At 57.9% G+C, this 15949-nt stretch overlaps 3 protein-coding genes across 5 annotated transcripts in view; 2 read left to right on the top strand and 1 right to left on the bottom strand.

Moving 5' to 3' along the window:
* Window positions 1-33: 33 nt before the first annotated feature.
* Window positions 34-2335, bottom strand: HPDL (4-hydroxyphenylpyruvate dioxygenase like). Of its 2 annotated transcripts, none has more exons than XM_085232313.1 (2): window positions 2186-2335; window positions 34-1642 (listed from the first exon to the last, which is right to left on the bottom strand). In XM_085232313.1, exon 2 carries the CDS (start codon window positions 1629-1631, stop codon window positions 468-470), a length of 1164 nt encoding a protein of 387 aa, XP_085088439.1. In that variant the 5' UTR covers window positions 1632-1642; window positions 2186-2335; the 3' UTR covers window positions 34-467. The 2 variants fall into 2 exon arrangements, with proteins under 2 accessions (XP_085088439.1, XP_010714486.1); XM_010716184.3 differs by having other exon boundaries at window positions 2067-2205.
* A 494-nt stretch (window positions 2336-2829) lies between these two features.
* LOC100546913 (selenoprotein Pb) lies at window positions 2830-5100 on the top strand. 2 transcript variants are annotated; one of them, XM_010716185.3, is made up of 5 exons: window positions 2830-2981; window positions 3371-3591; window positions 3671-3883; window positions 4009-4144; window positions 4271-5100. In XM_010716185.3, the coding sequence occupies exons 2-5, from the start codon at window positions 3389-3391 to the stop codon at window positions 4508-4510; spliced, it is 792 nt and encodes a 263-aa protein (XP_010714487.2). In that variant the 5' UTR covers window positions 2830-2981; window positions 3371-3388; the 3' UTR covers window positions 4511-5100. The 2 variants fall into 2 exon arrangements, with proteins under 2 accessions (XP_010714487.2, XP_019474349.1); XM_019618804.3 differs by having other exon boundaries at window positions 2844-2976.
* A 2381-nt stretch (window positions 5101-7481) lies between these two features.
* The window catches only part of ZSWIM5 (zinc finger SWIM-type containing 5), an 82657-nt gene continuing 74189 nt past the window's right edge, over window positions 7482-15949 (top strand). The window contains exon 1 of the mRNA XM_085232335.1: window positions 7482-8478. Coding sequence (XP_085088461.1) covers window positions 7482-8478 — 997 coding nt within the window. The remainder of the gene's footprint in view (window positions 8479-15949) is intronic.

Raw genomic sequence — 15949 nt, 5'->3', positions numbered from 1 at the left:
CCCTGGCAAATCTTAAGCAGGAAAAAAAAATCCCACAGCAGTTATTTCAGGTTAATTCTTTAATTTAGGTGATGAAGGGGCAGTCACTTGCCCTGTGGTGCATTGGATGATGGCTGCTGGTAAACAGCTGTGTCTGTAGTGCCCTCCTTGTCCCCCACAATGAGGTTGTGGCAGTGCCAGCAGTGTCCTCAGCCGCATGCTGCAGGCACAACTTTCATTAGATTCAGGTGAAATCGAGGCAGAAGGTCCTTCACCTCAGGTTAAGGGGGAGAAACCCCTTTCCATCTCCCCTGGGGGCTGCTCAGAGCTCCCAGCACCTATCTCTGAGCGCTGTTCTGCACCACTGGAGTGTGTCTGGGTTGAGTGCCTTGGACCATGTTGCTCAGGTCTGTGCCACAGCTATCAGTTGCTATTTCTGCAGTGTATTGCCCCAGGGTTGGGACAGAGAGAAGGGACACTGCCGGCCTCTACTGCCTCTGGTCCATATAGACCTGCACAGCTTTCCACAGCGCCCGTATGTTGCCTTCCCCAAAGCCAGGAGCTCCACGTCGCTCTATGAGTTCCAGGAAGAAGGTCTCCTCAGAGAAAAGGGGATGGGTGAAGATCTGCATCAAGTAACTCTGCGCAGGGCTTACCCCAGCACTGCCGCCCAGCTGCCCGCTGTCCCCATGCACGACGGTGTCCAGCAGGATGCCCAGATCTGCCAGTGTGCAGGGATCCTGCCCGGCATCCCGCACCTCCTCCTCCTTGCCCCCCTGTCTGTAATAGGCAGCAGGGGGGGTGAAGAACCGCACGCCCGCCCTCTGCAGGGCTCTGGTGGCTGACACGATGTCAGGCGTGCGCAGACCCACGTGCTGGATGCCGGCCCCGCCGTGCTGCTCCAGGAAGGTGTCCACTTGGTTCGGGATGGATTCAGAAAGCGACTCGGCAAGGACGAGCTTGCAGCCGGAACCCTGGGAGCTCTGCAGGGCGCGGAGGAGCATGCCGGCCCCGTGCCCACCCAGCACAAAGCCCTGCGCCGGCTGCTGCCGCGGGCTCAGCGAGAAGTGCCGAAAGCCGAAGCAGTGCTGGTACCACTCCAGAGCAGCCTGCGTGCCGCCCCGCGGGCACACGTAGGTGATGTGGTCGAAGTGGGAGATCTCCACGCCGTCCCCAGGAGGTGCTCCCCGTATAGGCTGGAAGCCGGGCAGGAAGGGCCCCCGGTAGCGGGAGCGGTCCAGCAGCGTGTGGCTGACGTTGCCCACGGCGGAGCTCACCACGCCGTAGGTGACAGAGCCGCGCTCGTCTCTCACCTCAGTGGGGGGCACGGGCAGGGTGCAGCCCCGGCTCTGCAGCTGCGCGCACAGCCCCGGCACGTCATCCACCTCCAGGCAGACGTTGGAGGCCGTGCCCAGGGTGGGACGGGGGTCCACGTCGTAGAGGAAATCGTGGTTGGAGATGCCGGCCGGCGCCAGACGCTGGTTGAGGAGGAAGACGGCAGCGCCCCGGCGCAGCGCCAGCTGCCTCACACGCGGTGTCTCCCGCACGGCCACGGGCTGGAAGCGGAAAGCGGCAGCCAGGTCCTGTGCGCAGCCCTGCCCGTAGGGCACGTGGAGGGACAGGAAGCACGGGCGGCTCAGCGAGGCGGCCATGGCCGGGCGTCCTGCAGGGGAGACAGTGACGTCAAGGGACGGCTCGCTGCCTAGGGGTAGGAGCTGTGTCCCCGTTTTGCGGAGACCCCACCGTGTGCACTCAAACGTGAATGTTTTAAATCAGTGTCTCTTTGCAGCTGCAAGGGGCTGCCCGAGGACACTGCCATCCCCATAACCCTTTGGGGTTCACTTTGCTCCCTTAACCCCTCAGCTTTGGGTGCAGCCCAACATGCTCCCGTACTGTCCTCGAGGTGATTTTTGCAACACGGATGGGCGTTTGGGTTGGGGGCGATCCTGTATGCAATGGGCAGACTGGGGAGCACGGGGCGGCTCCGCATCCGAAATGGTCCCGCATGCCCTGCTGCCCGCCAGCGGTGCACCGCAGTAACCCCCGCCGAGGCCAGCGCAGAGCTCCCGCAGCGGCACCGTGCTGACCTTGTCCTAAAGCCACGCGGGGTGACGGGCACGGAGCGCTGCGGGGATGGCAGCCCCCGGCCCCGGGATGGGGCCCCGCCCTGCGCCCCGCTCCCACCGCCTCTCCCCGCACGGCTCACCGGGCTCCGGGCACGCCGAGCGCGGGGCACGCCGGGCCGGGCCCGCCCCGGGCAGCGCTGGGGGCGGTGCGGAGCGGCGCGGCGGGTGGGACCGCTCGGCTGTACCTCCTCCCAGCACCGCGGTGCCCCGGCAGCCCGTTGCCCCCTGCCCTCGTTTGAGGCCCCGTTCCGGCCCCGTTCTCGATGTCCTGTTCCCACACTGCTCTCCCCGCTCTGTTTATGGCTGCTGCCCTTCCCTGGCTTATCATGTTTTTGTACAGATCCCCGAGGCGATAAACTGCTCAAATATTTGTGGAGATGTCCGTGTGGGGCCAATGTAGTGTTCTGGGGGGGAAGGTCCCCCAGCTTTTTAGGCCATCGCAGCCCATCGGTGCGGGGCTGGGCAGGAGGACAGGGGGACCCTGGCGGCCCTGGGTGCAAAACGTGGCAATGCACAGCTGGGTGGCACCCCAGGATGCAGGGCACAGATTTTGGGGATGCCGTGGTCCCAGATGGGAGAGCCAGACCCTTGGCACTGCTACCCACCCCTGCCTGGCGTGACATGGCTGCAGGGCTGCGTGCCCAGCTCTTCTCCGAACACCAGGCACCGCTTTGTCCCAGCACAGCTCAAAGCCTCAATGGGCACAGAGACGGCCTTGTTGCTGTCCCCAGGCAGGCGGTGGTGAATGGGGAGCACTTCTCCTCCTCCTCCTCCTGGGCGGAGAGAGTGGTCAGCAGATAAAAGGGAGGCAGGGGCCAGCTGGGTGCTGCCTGGAGCAGAGCAAGGTCCAGCCGGAGGACAGCAGTGAGGAGTGCGGTATTGAGGGCTCTTTCTGATGGGGGAGAGGGCTGGCTTTGGGGTCATCCTTCCTACCAGCTCACTGATGGGTTGTTCCCCTGCCCTGTGTCCCCCCTTGCCCATCGAATTTGCAGGGAGGGGGCACTCTGTGGGGTGGGAAGGGCTGTAGGGCAGTGGGATGAAAGGGACACTGGGTGGATCCTGGGGGTATCGGGGCTAAGGGTCTGTGCACCCCAAAGCTCTTGGTAGGACAAGAGGACCTTCAAGGTGGCCTCAAGGTTAAACCATCGCTGCGCCTGTGGCCATGATATAGGGCTCCCGAAACCAGACCTGGTTCTGGGGTCAGCAATGCAATGTGGGTCCCTGGGGAGGCAGGGCATGGGGGCACTGACCTCCCTCCCCTGCAGCTCACCCCCGGTGCCAGGATGGGGCCGCTGCTGCTGGCACTGGCCTCCTGCCTGGGGCTGGCCACGGCCTCTGAGGGGGCCACCAACGGCAGCTGGCTGTGCCGCGAGGCCCCGGCGTGGCGGATCAACGGCTCCAGCCCCATGGAAGGGACGGCAGGGCAGGTGACGGTGGTGGCCCTGCTGAAGGCTAGCTGACACTTCTGCCTGCAGCAGGCTCGCAGGTGAGGCCTGCCCCGCTCCACCCCGCCACCATCTTGGGCCACGGCATGGCGGCCACGCTCAGTGTGCCCTTCCCCACAGCCTCGGGGCCCTGCGGGAGCGGTTGGGGCAGCAGGGTGTGAGCGATGTCCGCTATATGATCATCAACGAGCAGGCCCCGCTGTCCCGCGCCATGTTCGGGGAGCTGCAGCGCCATGCCCCACCGGGCGTCCCCGTCCTCCAGCAGCAGCCACACGAGCCTGATGTGTGGCAGCTTCTGGGAGGTGACAAAGACGACTTCCTCGTCTACGACCGGTGAGCTCCTGTCCCTGGAGTGGATGCTGGGAGGTGACGTGGTGCTGGGAGGGCTCTCTGTTGGGAGGGCGATGTGGGGATGAGGCAGCCAGCCGCCCCCACAGCCCGTCCTTGCTCTGCCCTAGCTGCGGCCGCCTGGCCTTCCACATCCAGCTGCCCTACAGCTTCCTGCACCTGCCCTACGTCGAGTCCGCCATCCGCTTCACCCACCGCAAGGACTTCTGTGGGAACTGCTCCCTCTACACCAACAGCACCCAGGAGGTACGGGGCTGCAGGGGCTGTGGGTTGGGCTCTGCATCATGTGGCTTCGTGCTGGGACCGTGATGTCCCTGCCGAGGGTCCTGGTGGACAGCCATAACACACCAGACCTTGTGTTGTTTTCCCTAGGCCAACAGTACCATGGAGGTCCCTACGACCCTGACCCCACTTCCCAAACAGGAGGAGAAAGAGTCCGAGACCCCTGCCCACCACCAACCCAACCATCTCCATCCTCACCACCATGCAGTTGGCAGCAGGACAGCCCCAGAGCCCAGCGGGGACCACAGACCTGCCCACACTCACCACCACCATGGAGCCCATGGCCAACTCCATCCCAAGGGGCAGACGCCAGAGGGACACGATCCCTAATCTGGGCAGAATCCATAGCATGCACACCACGCTGGCTCTCTTCCCAGAGGCATTGAAAGGCTTGCTTTGTGCTGCTGGCCACAAGCAGCGTTGGTATGCAGCCCCCTCCACGTGGGTCATGCTTCCACCCAGTGTCCAGGGCTGAAAATCCCCCTCTGGCACCCAGAGGTGCTGACCTTTTGGCCCTAAGACTCAGTTCTACCCCTTCTTCCTCTGCTGCTGCCTCTCTGTGCTCAATGATGCCCGTGGTGCAAACCAGGACCTCCTCGGTCACCACAGGCTGACACCTCACGGAGCAGCGGGGCAGGGATTGAAGGGGTAGAACTGGGACCCATAGGTGCACCCGGAGCGCCAGGGTGAGCCTGGAGGAGGGGAGTGCTGACGGGGGTCATTGCTCCCTGCGTCCCAACCTTCCCACCCTGTGCACGGGTATGTGCAGTGGTGGTGGGTGGCCGCAAGATGGTGGCCGTGTCCCCTGTCAGAAAACAAGGGGCTGCCTTCAGAGCCCGCAGTCCTGGGAGGAGGACGTGGGTGGGGGTCCTGGGGTGAAGTGGACATCCAGATGATGAATAAAGCCTCTGTGAAGTGAACTCTACCTGGCCTGGCCTTTGGGTTCTCCTTTCCCCAAGAGGGTGGAGGTCTGTGGGGCTTCCTACCAGCACAAGAATCATAGATTCAACAATGCTGGAATCGAGTCCACCTGCCCACCTATCACCAAAATTTCCACACTAAACCATGTCCCTTATTACAACACCTGATTTGGGACGTAGGAAGGAGTTTTGGGTTCTACATGGGCCCTGTAAAGCAGCACCCAGTGGAGATTTGCATTCCCCAGCCCTGCACCTTGCCCTCTGCCTGTCCCAGCCCCACAGCCCATCCCATCCTGCACAGCTCTGCACAGAACCCCCACCCCTCCACCCCACCTCTGACTGAGCCAGGAGCAAAGGGATGGCTTTTCCACTTACGTGGCTCCATGTGGGGGTCAGAAGTTGCTCCCCAGGGGGATGGGTTGGGTCAGGTTGGTTGGGATCGGTGTGTGAGGTCCCACAGGACCCTGCTCCCTGGCTCCATCTCTCTTCCTCCTCCTCCTCACCCTTCCTCCTCTACCTGCTCCCAGCACCCACAAGGGCACCTCTGTCTGCTGCTCCGCCATCAGTATCAAGGTTATTTTCTTCTTCTGGCAGCTGCTGTAATTGAAACAAAGCAGGCCGAGCCTCACGGGCTCCGCTTCTCTCGCTCATTTTGCCGGTGCTGCTGAGACAACCAATTCATCTTATCGATGCTGCTCGGCCTCTTTTCCACTAGAGCCAAGCAGAGACTTTTCCTCACTGCAGACATCCCAGGCAGCAGCAAAGCTCTCTTCCTGCCAAACTTTGGGCTGGGAACAGGGTGTTTTGGAAGGGTTCAACGGGCTCTTTACATTGGTGACATCTTGGGGTTGATGCTGTGGTCCCCTGGTGCCCGTAGCTGTGCCACCACCCCATAGGAGGACGCACCGCTGTACCCTGCTGTCCACGGCTGGTCACCAGGTCAACCCACTGCCTCTGCCCCTTGTGCTGATCCAGGCAGATCCTCTCAGGAAGAGTGGGAACAGCCAGTCCTAATGTCAACAGAGGCCTCTTGTGCAGCGATGCTGTGTCAAGAAGAGGAATGGGTCCCTCCTCCTCCGCCCATTCATCTGGCAGCCGGGGGCTGGCACGCCGCCAAGCCAGGCTGCTTTGGAAACATTTCATTGAGGAGGCAGCTGAGCCGAGGAAAACAGAATGAAAATACACAGAGAGATCACTGTTGTTAGGCAAAATAAATGCAGGCGGCTGCGCTTCTGCCCCCCAAGTCAGCCCAGCCTGGCCTCCACTGCTTCTGGGGGCTGCACAGGGCAGGGCAGCCATGTGAGTCTGCCTGGGCTGAGAGCTGGGGTGGTGATGGACCCAGCGGGTGGGTTTGTGCTCATCTCAGTGTGGTGCTGCGCCAGGAGTTGGGACAGGTGCAGAGCAATGCAGGGCACATTTCTGAGTGCAGGTGGTGTGAGAGCCACCAGCCCACACCTGGCCTGGGACCTCAGCACACCTGTGGGCAGAGGAGAGGGGCCTTCTGTGCAGGCATTTCTTTTCAGAGTGCACAGACAGCTGCAGTCACATCTGAAAGAGGTCCCTGAGGTTGCGGGTGTCGGGAGGTTTCACAAAACAGCTGGATGGTGAAAACTGACTGTGTTGGAGTCCTGCTGGAAGAGGAGCGCAGCAATAACTCAGCGCTAATGAGTCAGCAGAGAACCCACATAGGATTCCAAGGGTTTGATGGCAAAAGTTTCCAGCTCCATCCGACACTTTGCTGGGGGCCTCACCAGGCAATGGAGAACCTGAAAATAGGGCTCAGCCCTATGGGCAACCACCCCAAGGCATCACTCCCCTTGCTTATAAAGCCAATTGTTTTGTAAAGGAAGGTCTCAGCTCCTCCCTGGACATCAGATCCACAGGGAAGCTGAGGGACAAACATCCCTGGCAACAACCCCTGGGCGCCTGGCTGCGAAAGAAACGTCAGAGAGGCATGGGAGCACCCTAGGGAGGGAAAAATACACAGGGAAAGGCAGCATTTGGTCAGGAATCCTCTTAACCAACATAACCTGGGACGAGGTGAGTAAGATGGCCTGTGAGCCTCAGCCTTAGGGAACACCTCCCGACCTTCATCGGTCGCAGTGTGGCTGCTCTGAAACGGAGCTGTGGGCGCTGCTGCAGTCCCTGCCGAGAGCTGGCTGCTTCCTTTCCAGCCCTGGGAAGGGGACCTTGGGCACTGAAGAATGGCAGAGAGAAGAAACGGAGGTTTCCGGTATCCACTGTTCCCGAAGGGGCTGTCACTTGGAATTAGATGGGACAAAGGATTTATGGGGAGAGCATTTCTGGGGGATTCAAGGGACGGTGTCCCACCGGACACGGGAACGACCCGCGCCGCTCTCGGAGAACGACAGCGCGCAAAGATGCTGCAGGGACGTGCGGGACGCGCATCTTTTCCACGAGGCGACCCGGCCGCCCAGGAAGGGCAAAGCGCTGCGCCGGCCCCGCCGCTGGCAACGACCGTTCCCGGGCGGCACGGTGGCCGGCGGGGGGCTGCGGCGGGGCCCGCCCCGTCGGAGGGCGGCTCGGGGCCGGCGGGACCACCCCCTCCAGTCTCCACCCCCGGTTCCCCCTCGCCTCCTCCCCGTCTCTCCTCCCCTCGCCCGGCTCAGTCGGTCGCAGCCATGGCGGAGGGAGGAGAGGGAGAGGAGCTGCTCCGCCCGCCGCTGCCCGCCGGCGCTCCGGGCCCCAAGCGCCTGTGCTCCCGGACGTGCCCGGCGGGGGGCACCGGGGCCGCGCACCCCCGGCCCGGAGCGGCGGGGGCCGGCGCGGGGCCGGGCGCGGGGGGCAGCGGAGCCCCGGCGGCGTCGGCCGGCTGCTGCCCCGCGGCGGGGGCTGCGGCGGGGCCGGCGGGAGCGGCGGCGTCGGGGGCGGCGGCGGCGGCTGCGGCGTCGGGGGGCGGCGGCGGCGGCGGCGGGGCGGGGGGCTGCCTGCTGCAGCCGGAGTCGCTGCTGGACGCGGCGGCCAAGAGGGTGGCGGGGAGTTGGGCCTTCGAGAGGGTGGAGGGCCGCTTCCAGCGCATCCCGGAGCCCGTCCAACGCCGCATCGTGTATTGGAGCTTCCCCCGCAGCGAGCGCCAGATCTGCATGTACTCCAGCTTCCAGCCCGGCCGCGCCGCCGGCACCGCCTCTCCCTCCGCCGCCTCCGGCTCCGGCGCGGCCGTCACCGGGGGGGGACCCGCGGGCACCGCCGCCCCCGCCGCGGGCGCTACGGCCGGAGAGGAGAGCCCCGCCGCCGGGCCCCCGCAGCCCCCGTCCGGCGCCCCCGCCGCCCCCTCCGCCCCGCACGGCGAGGGGCTGCCCTTCCGCCGCGGCATCCGCCTGCTGGAGAGCGGCGCGGTGGACAACGTGCTGCAAGTGGGTGAGTGGCCCCCCCATCCCCAACCCCCGCTCCTCCTCCCGCATCGCCCCGCGAGCGGCTCAGCCTTTTGTCTGCTTGTTGTTGGACGGGGAAGTCCTCCCCCCGCTCCCCGTGGGGGAACGACGCGCTTTGCCCCACCCCCCGCGTGTGTCCCACGACCCCTGTCCCCCCCCCACGCGCGGTTCCACGGGGGTGGGAACGCGATGCGGGGACGGTGGCATTGTGCTCTACGTCCTCGTATTTAGTGGCGGGGGTGGGGGAGGTGCCTTTTGTGTCCGCTTGCGGAGGGGGTGCCGCTCCGTTGTCCCCCATCCTTCCTCCGGTCGCTGTCTCCGCCGTGTCCCTGCGCCAGGGGGACCGAAACGCGGCGTTTGGCACAAAACAATCCGCTCCTGGCTGTTACCGATGCGCGTTCCCATTCCGGTGACATGACGCTGGGATTTGTTTGGCAAATGTGGGATGTAAATCCATCCCGGATGGTGGTGGGGGGGGGAGGGTTGTGGTGGGGCCGCGCTGCTTTGAAGAGCCCCTCTCTTCCTTTTGGGGGGAAAAAAAGAAAGGAAAAAACAATCCCATTGGGTGCAGTTTACATTCAAAAGAGCATTATCGAAACATTTTCCAGTTGAGACACGAAAATAGAAAGCAGCGGAAGAATTCTGCTCCCACCTCTGAGAAGACGTGGGGAGAATTCACGGAGCACAAAAGGGTTTTCTCCGAGGATATAATTATACCCTTTTGTTGTGTTTTTTTGTTTGTTTTTTTTTTTTTTTTTTTTTTTTGGCGAATTAATATTTTCTAAGGGCTGCTTTGAGATGATTAATTATCCCAAGTCTGCTCGGAAACGGCAAAAACAAAAGGGTTTTCTTTAGGAGGAGAGGAACAGCTCCGGGAACTTAACAATTGCGAAGGGCAGAAAAAAGGGTCGGGCAGAGGATGGGCAGCGCCGCGGCGGAGCGCTGCCCGGGATGGGATGGGATGATGGGATGGGATGGGATGGCACGGCCGGGGAGGTCGCCGCCAACCGGGGCACAAAGGAATGTCTTCATTTTGGCTGCGACCGGGATTTTTTTTGTGCGCGTTTCTGGGAGTGCTGGCGCTGTGCGTGACCCCGGTGCGCGTTGGGGTCAGGCAGGGTGGCCGCGTCCTCGTGGGGCGTCTGTGGGGGTTTAAATGGGGGTTTCTATGGGGGCCGTGCGGCCGCCCCCCGGGGAGGTCCCTGCGCGCAGCCAGGGATGCGGCCGGAGGGGATGTGCGGGAGCTGCGGTCGCCTGGTGGCTGCGCGCGTTTGGGATGGAGACGGGAACTGTTGTCGGCGGACGTGGGAACCATTACGCCTCGGGAGAGCGGCCCGGTGCTCTCGGCGCTCCATCGCTGCTGCCGTCCCCCCGACGCTCCCGGAACGGGCGGCCCCGAGAGCGTGGCGTCACGACCTGAGGTTTGCCGGCCCGCGATGGGGATCAGATGTTTGCGCCGGCTCTGCTCTGTGACTCAGAGCCGTGAAAAACCCAGAATTGCGCGGACGTGAAATTCCTCCGCTCTGTGGTTGGAAAGTCTCTGGGACGGATCTCCGAGCCGGGGGGGGAGGTGGGATCGGCCATCCTGGGGGCGACGGCTGTGCTCCCACGGCCGCCCCTCTGTGCGGCTCTGGGAAGGGCTGTGTGTGCTGCGTTAGCCACCAATAATTCCTTTATGCTGAGTAAAACTTAAGCCCTCATCTCACTGGAGTCATTACTGCGATATATATATATTTTTTTCCCCGCTCAAAGAAAGATCTTGGATGTCGAACACAGGCATCTTTGTCTTCCTCAAAACAGCTTTATTATGATGTGTACAGATCCTGGCTTTGTGTGTGTGTGGCGTGTGGGGTGGCTCCCCCCCCCCCCTTTTAATTTTTAGACAAATGACAAAAGCATGCAGGAAAGGAATGCAGAAATGCCAGGCTTAATATAAAGCATGCGGCTGCGCTGCATGCCGGGAATCCTAAAGGATACAAAACCTTTAACGGTGGCGGTTAATTTTTAACAAGTTCCCTCGCATAAATATTTATGAACAAAAGTTTTACACCATTATCTCTGGGTTCTTGGAGAGAGAAAAGACCTTTGGTGGATTTTGACAGTGGGCCATTATCCAGCATAACAAATCCACGCTCCCAGCCGCTGCTTCCTAATATAGTAGAACGCAGCGTGCCCTTGAGCCGTGGTGGCTGCGTATGGGTGGGCGAGGGGCTGGAGGGGCTGGGGGGAGCTCTCCTCTCTGTATGGCTGTGATGGTTATGTGGGAGCATTGGTGCTCGGCGAGGTGGGTGCGATGCCCCCGTGATGCGCTGGGGGTGAGGAGTTCAGCTTTTGGAGCCGTTCCCTCCCTGCCTCGGTTTTTGGGAGGGTTGGCTGATGTATGAGACTTTACTAATTAATTCATTGCTTTTCAGGTGTTTATTTTATCCTACCACGTGGCTTAAAAATACTTTAGACCGCATAAAAGAGGTTGGCAGGGCTTCACCCGTCCCATCGCGACGAGCGCTTTGCATATATATTGTGCTCTTTACATTTCTAATTATTTTTTGTTAGCTTGCCTAATTACAGCGGCGGATTGCTGGGCATTAAATCGTACAGTTTGCTGGTTTGCTTATAGCTGCTTCCTCATAGGTGAGGTATTTCTTCAGCGCCGTCTGGGCTGTATTACAGAGAGAGGAATGGAAAACAGCAGAGGTTCCTGCGGGGAGGGCTGGGGATGCTCTGACAGCTGGAATTGTAACTCGGTGTTGGGTTTATTTGTTTGGCTTCGAAGCGTATAAACAGACCCTCTGAAGCTGGGATGACCTCCTCCCTTCAGGCAAAAGGATGCTGGGCTGAGGGAAGGGTAAGAATGTAAAAGGTGAGAAAGGAAATATTTAGTTGTGGCTTTGAAGAGTAAACAGGCCTGAGGTGTTCACTGGGAGGAAGGCACGGGTGTGGGATGTGGGACAGGAGCTTACCTGTGCCAGGCAGGGGCTGTCTCTGGTAGGCAACCTGGATTTTGGCCACGCGGAGGAAGTGTCTCATGGGTGATACTGAGCTGTGCTGCACACGTGTGTCTGCGTGCTGTGTTCCTGAAGCTTAGCATGAGGGAGCACACCTTGCTGTCGTTGGGTGCTCGCTGTGGGGTGGGCGCTCTGTGGCTGTTCCTTCTGACCTTTGGGCAGGCTTTGGTGAGCTGCCTCATCCCAGCACTGCACTGTAAGAGCATTGGCTTTTTGTCTCAAGCTCTTAGGCTTAGGATTTTGTGCAGGATTGGGGTTAGCCCTGATAAAATGCTGCGGTTCCAGTAATGCACAAATTAATGAAATGTTATGTTCTGGGCACATGCTGCCAGTTGTTTTTCCCCTTCCTCCCCCCCCCCCCCCCCACACTTTATTTATTTATTTATTTATTTGCTGGCTTTGTTCAAAACAAAGCCCCAGATGTGCTTAGGAGGTGATGTGTTGGGATGCCAGCTTGTGGGCATCAAGGTGATGCGTCAGCCTGGCTGTTGATGCCTGGAGATGGGCAGCACTGCTGCCCTGTCCCTGTGCCCTGCTTGGGGACCTCTGCAAGGACAGAATGGCTGCTTCCCCTGCGAGCCCAGGCCTTCCTCCTGCTGGGACACCAATGACAGCCACCACCGCTGTGCTTCCCATTGAATCCCTGCTGCTCAGCTCCCTTGATGAAGATGAGAGCCCTGCGAGGGGAGTGGCAGAGCAACAAATGGGTCTCTGAGATAAACAGTATTTGCATGAATGAGTGACAGTGGCTTTGGATGTCAAGTTAAAAGGAGCAGATCTGGAGAATAAAAAATTAATATATTTTTTTTGTCTTCCGTTGGCTGTTTCTCATCGCTTTCGATTTTCTTTCTGATGGTAAGGAATGCTTTAAATGTTTTTTAAAGCCGGCCGTGTTTATTTTGGTAACGGTTCACCCACTGCTCTGTGTACAGCAGCTTTCTCTTGAAAGCACTGAAACTATATTAAAAGTGCTTTTGGCTGTCATCTTTTATTTCTCTTCTCCTTCATTCTTTTCCCAAAGCTGGGCCGTTGCTGTATCAAATACCCCAGCACAGTCTGGCAGCGTTTTCCCTGCGGTGCTCCGTCTAAACTGGAAAGAAAAACGGGCAGCGGTGGCAGGATTTGGATTTCTGTGGCTTTTTGTGCTGGCGTCCCATTGAAGCCTGAGCAGCTGCCCCAGCCCGCATTGCTTTATCCTTTGGAGGCAGCGTCCCGTTCCCTTTGCATGGAGCTGCCCTGGGCTCCATCAATGACCCGCAGAGCCGTGGGGTTTCCATGCTGAAATGTCCCATTGGTGCTGGGACCGCACATTGGGAAAGTACACTGTGAGCATTGAGCATCTGTCTGCAAAGGGGGAGGAAATCCACCCCCTCCCTTTCTTATTTTCTCCCAATTGTCCTTGCGTGGTGTGGCGTTGGCTATTATGGGTTTGTAAAATAGAACTATATGTGACCTTTTTATCTTACAAGAAATAGGTTAAGCCATTTTTAAAGAAAGTGGTGGAGTCAGCAGTGCTGCTGGAGGAGCCGCTTTCGCATGGTTGATGGGCTGTGAAGCCGCTCAATGGACTTTGGTTTCAGAGACAATATCTGTTTAAATTAATCTTTGTCAGATACATGCCACTGCAGACAATTCAAATTCCATTTGCTTTCTGATCTCATAACAAAAAAGCACCTTACACTGGTTCTTTTATCGTAAAATTAACTTTTGTCTGTGTGTCCTGGAAACAGGGGTGGCATAAAATCTAGTTAAAAGGCTCTGTTATAGGAGGATTCTGTTTCTTTGTACAAGGCGGACTTTTTTTTTTCTTTTTTTTTTCTTTTTTTTTTTTTTTTCCCTGTGTGCATTTAAAAAGAAGAAGAGTGTTTGAGATGGATTAGAGAGAATGCCAGCAGATGGACTGATTCTGTTGTTGCTGCTGGCAACCATCTAAGCAGCCATTTTGAACAATGCTGATACCGGGGTACTGATAACACAAAGATGAGGATGGGATAAATATCCAGCGAGTCCCTCGCTCCCCGCCTGCTCCTCCTCCTTCCCTTTCACACACGGGCTGCAGCCCTGTTATTTGAGGCTGATTGTTTCCAGAGGAATACTTCATCCTTGAGCTGCTGCTGTTCCTCACGCCTTGCTTTGCCTCCTGCTCAGAGGAGGCTTGGGCAGAGCTGCCCCTCCCAGCAGGGCCGTGTGTCTTGGCGGTGGTCCTGATGCTGGGGTACTTGCAGTCATGTTGCTCCTTTCTGTGCCCTGATGGGTTGCTCGCTCCTTCCCATAGGAGTGGCCACAATCTCCTTCCTTCCTCATTCCTGTTTTCGGTGCTGAATTGTGAGGTGTGATGGCATTTGATGGGATTTTGGGAGGTTGCACCGTGATCTAAGTGAGTCTGGGATCACTGATAGCCCTGTGCTCACTGTTTTGGCACGTGGCTGCAGGCAGAGGGCATCTCTTTGCACGTTTACTGGTCTTCCCTTCTCCTGCTCCCATCATCTGCTGGCTTCTGGGTGCCTGGACCATGTTTTAGGATCCGGATGTTCTCCTCTTGGGGGACCTTAGGGTCTGTAGTGACACATGGCACAGCTGCCAAGGGAAGTGGTGGAGTCATGGACCGTGTTCAGGATGAGGGTGGATGTGGCACTGAGGGACGTGGTTAGTGGGCATGGTGGGGATGGGTTGATTTTTGCACTGGATGATCTTAGAGGTTTTCCAACCTTACTGATTCTGTGTTTACAGTGCTGGATTTTTCTCACTGGAATTGGTGGCCTTCTTTCTTTCTGTTTTGTTTCCCATCTCCAGCTAAATAACGCTCTCACGGATCAAGAAACCCCCAGCAACCTTCATCTTTTTTGTTTTGCTAGGAAAAGACTGCTTTGTGTTTTATGGGAGGAGTCAGGCCAGGATGAAGGGCTTGTCCCCAAGCCCCCACGGTAGCACTGCCACTTTGTCTGCAGCAATCCCTCTGCAGCAACTTTGCCATCTGGGAGCATGATGTGATCCAGGTGGCTGCAAAGTAGGCACAGTGACGGGATACAGAATTTGTACTGCTGCCACTGAGTCCTGGTGAATGCCTTTGGGTCGGGGAATTGCACCCAATTGTCAAACCATAGTTTTTCATCCCATTTCTGGAGTTGGTTTGCAGAGTGTGGGATGAAACTTCTGCCTGCTCACACTGCAGCATCCCTCAGACCTTTGTGTGATTGCTGTTCCTTCCTCCCACAGCAACTTTTATTGCAGTGGTTTTCTTGTTTTTCTTTTTTTTTCTTTTTCTTTTTTTTTCCCCAGTGAGTTTGGTTAAGAATTTCTTTGGGGTTAAAAACCGTCCGCACATTTCAGAGAAATCTGTATGTACATATACACAGTTATCTAATTATACACAGTAGATGAAACTTTACTGTAAAGTAACAGATGTAAGAATTAAAAAAGGAGTCGGGCAAGCATTTTACAGTTTCCTTTTTTAATTTGTCCCCTCGGTCTGCTGCATTTCTGTTGCATTTTGAGGCAAATCTTATGTTTCATTTCTTTTTTTCCTGCTGCAAAGTCTCTTCTCCTTCTCGAGTCTCTCCTCTTTAAGCTTTTCATATTTGATCTATAAATTGTGGATGAGACATACTTGACACAGTTACTAAAATAAGGGGCATCTGGCCTGAAAGTTGAAAAATCAGGCTGTAGGCTCTGCTTCTGAAGTGCTATTTTGTATTTTTGGGAAGTTGCTGAGTTGAGCTGAGCTCTCTGAAGAGTTGCACTGAGAGAGGGCGATGGTCTCAGCAGGCTGGCTGTGTCTGAGGTCAGCCGGCATCGTTAGCAGATGCTTTTAGCAGTTTAAGGCACCGTGGGGTTGCCAAGTGCTGATTGCAAGAAGCTGATTTGGTTAAAGCTGTGCTGGAAGGGCTCCACTGGCTGACCTGGTTCGTGCCACTGCCTGTGCTGCGTGAGGAGCCGGGCTGCGGTGCTGAGGGGAGCTCTGGGTGCTGGAGCTCAGTAGAAGGCACGGCGACGTGCACTGCCTGCCGTCCTCAGGCTGTCTCCATCTTTTGAGTTTCACTTAGTGCACGTTACCTATGTGTGCTCTGTCCCACTGAATAAGTCGTGTTTGTCAGCTCAGCCCTCAACAGGTGTCCTTGCTGGCAGCTGGTGCTTTGAGGTCTAGGAGGCACTCGGGTGCTGGCGTATGAAGCTGCTCTTTCATACCATTCTTTTCAGTTTTTTTTTTTTTTTTGCTGTTGAAACCTCAAAGCAACACAAGGACAAGGCATTCTGAAGGGCAGTAGAGATGTGAAGGGTCTGGAGCACAGTTCCTGTAGGGAGGAGCTGAGGGAACTGGGATGGTTCAGTCTGGAGAAGAGGATGCTCAGGGGAATCCTTATTGCTCTCTTCAGTGCCCTGAAAGGAGGTTATGTTGAGGTGGGAGTTGGTCTCTTCTTCTGGTTAATAGCAGTAGGATGAGAGGTGATGGCC

This window comes from Meleagris gallopavo, chromosome 10 (assembly GCF_905368555.1).
Source record: "Meleagris gallopavo chromosome 10, MGAL_WU_HG_1.1, whole genome shotgun sequence".
NCBI lineage: Eukaryota > Metazoa > Chordata > Aves > Galliformes > Phasianidae > Meleagris > Meleagris gallopavo.
Note: the sequence above shows the minus strand (reverse complement) of the source record. Positions and strands in the feature narration are given on the sequence as shown.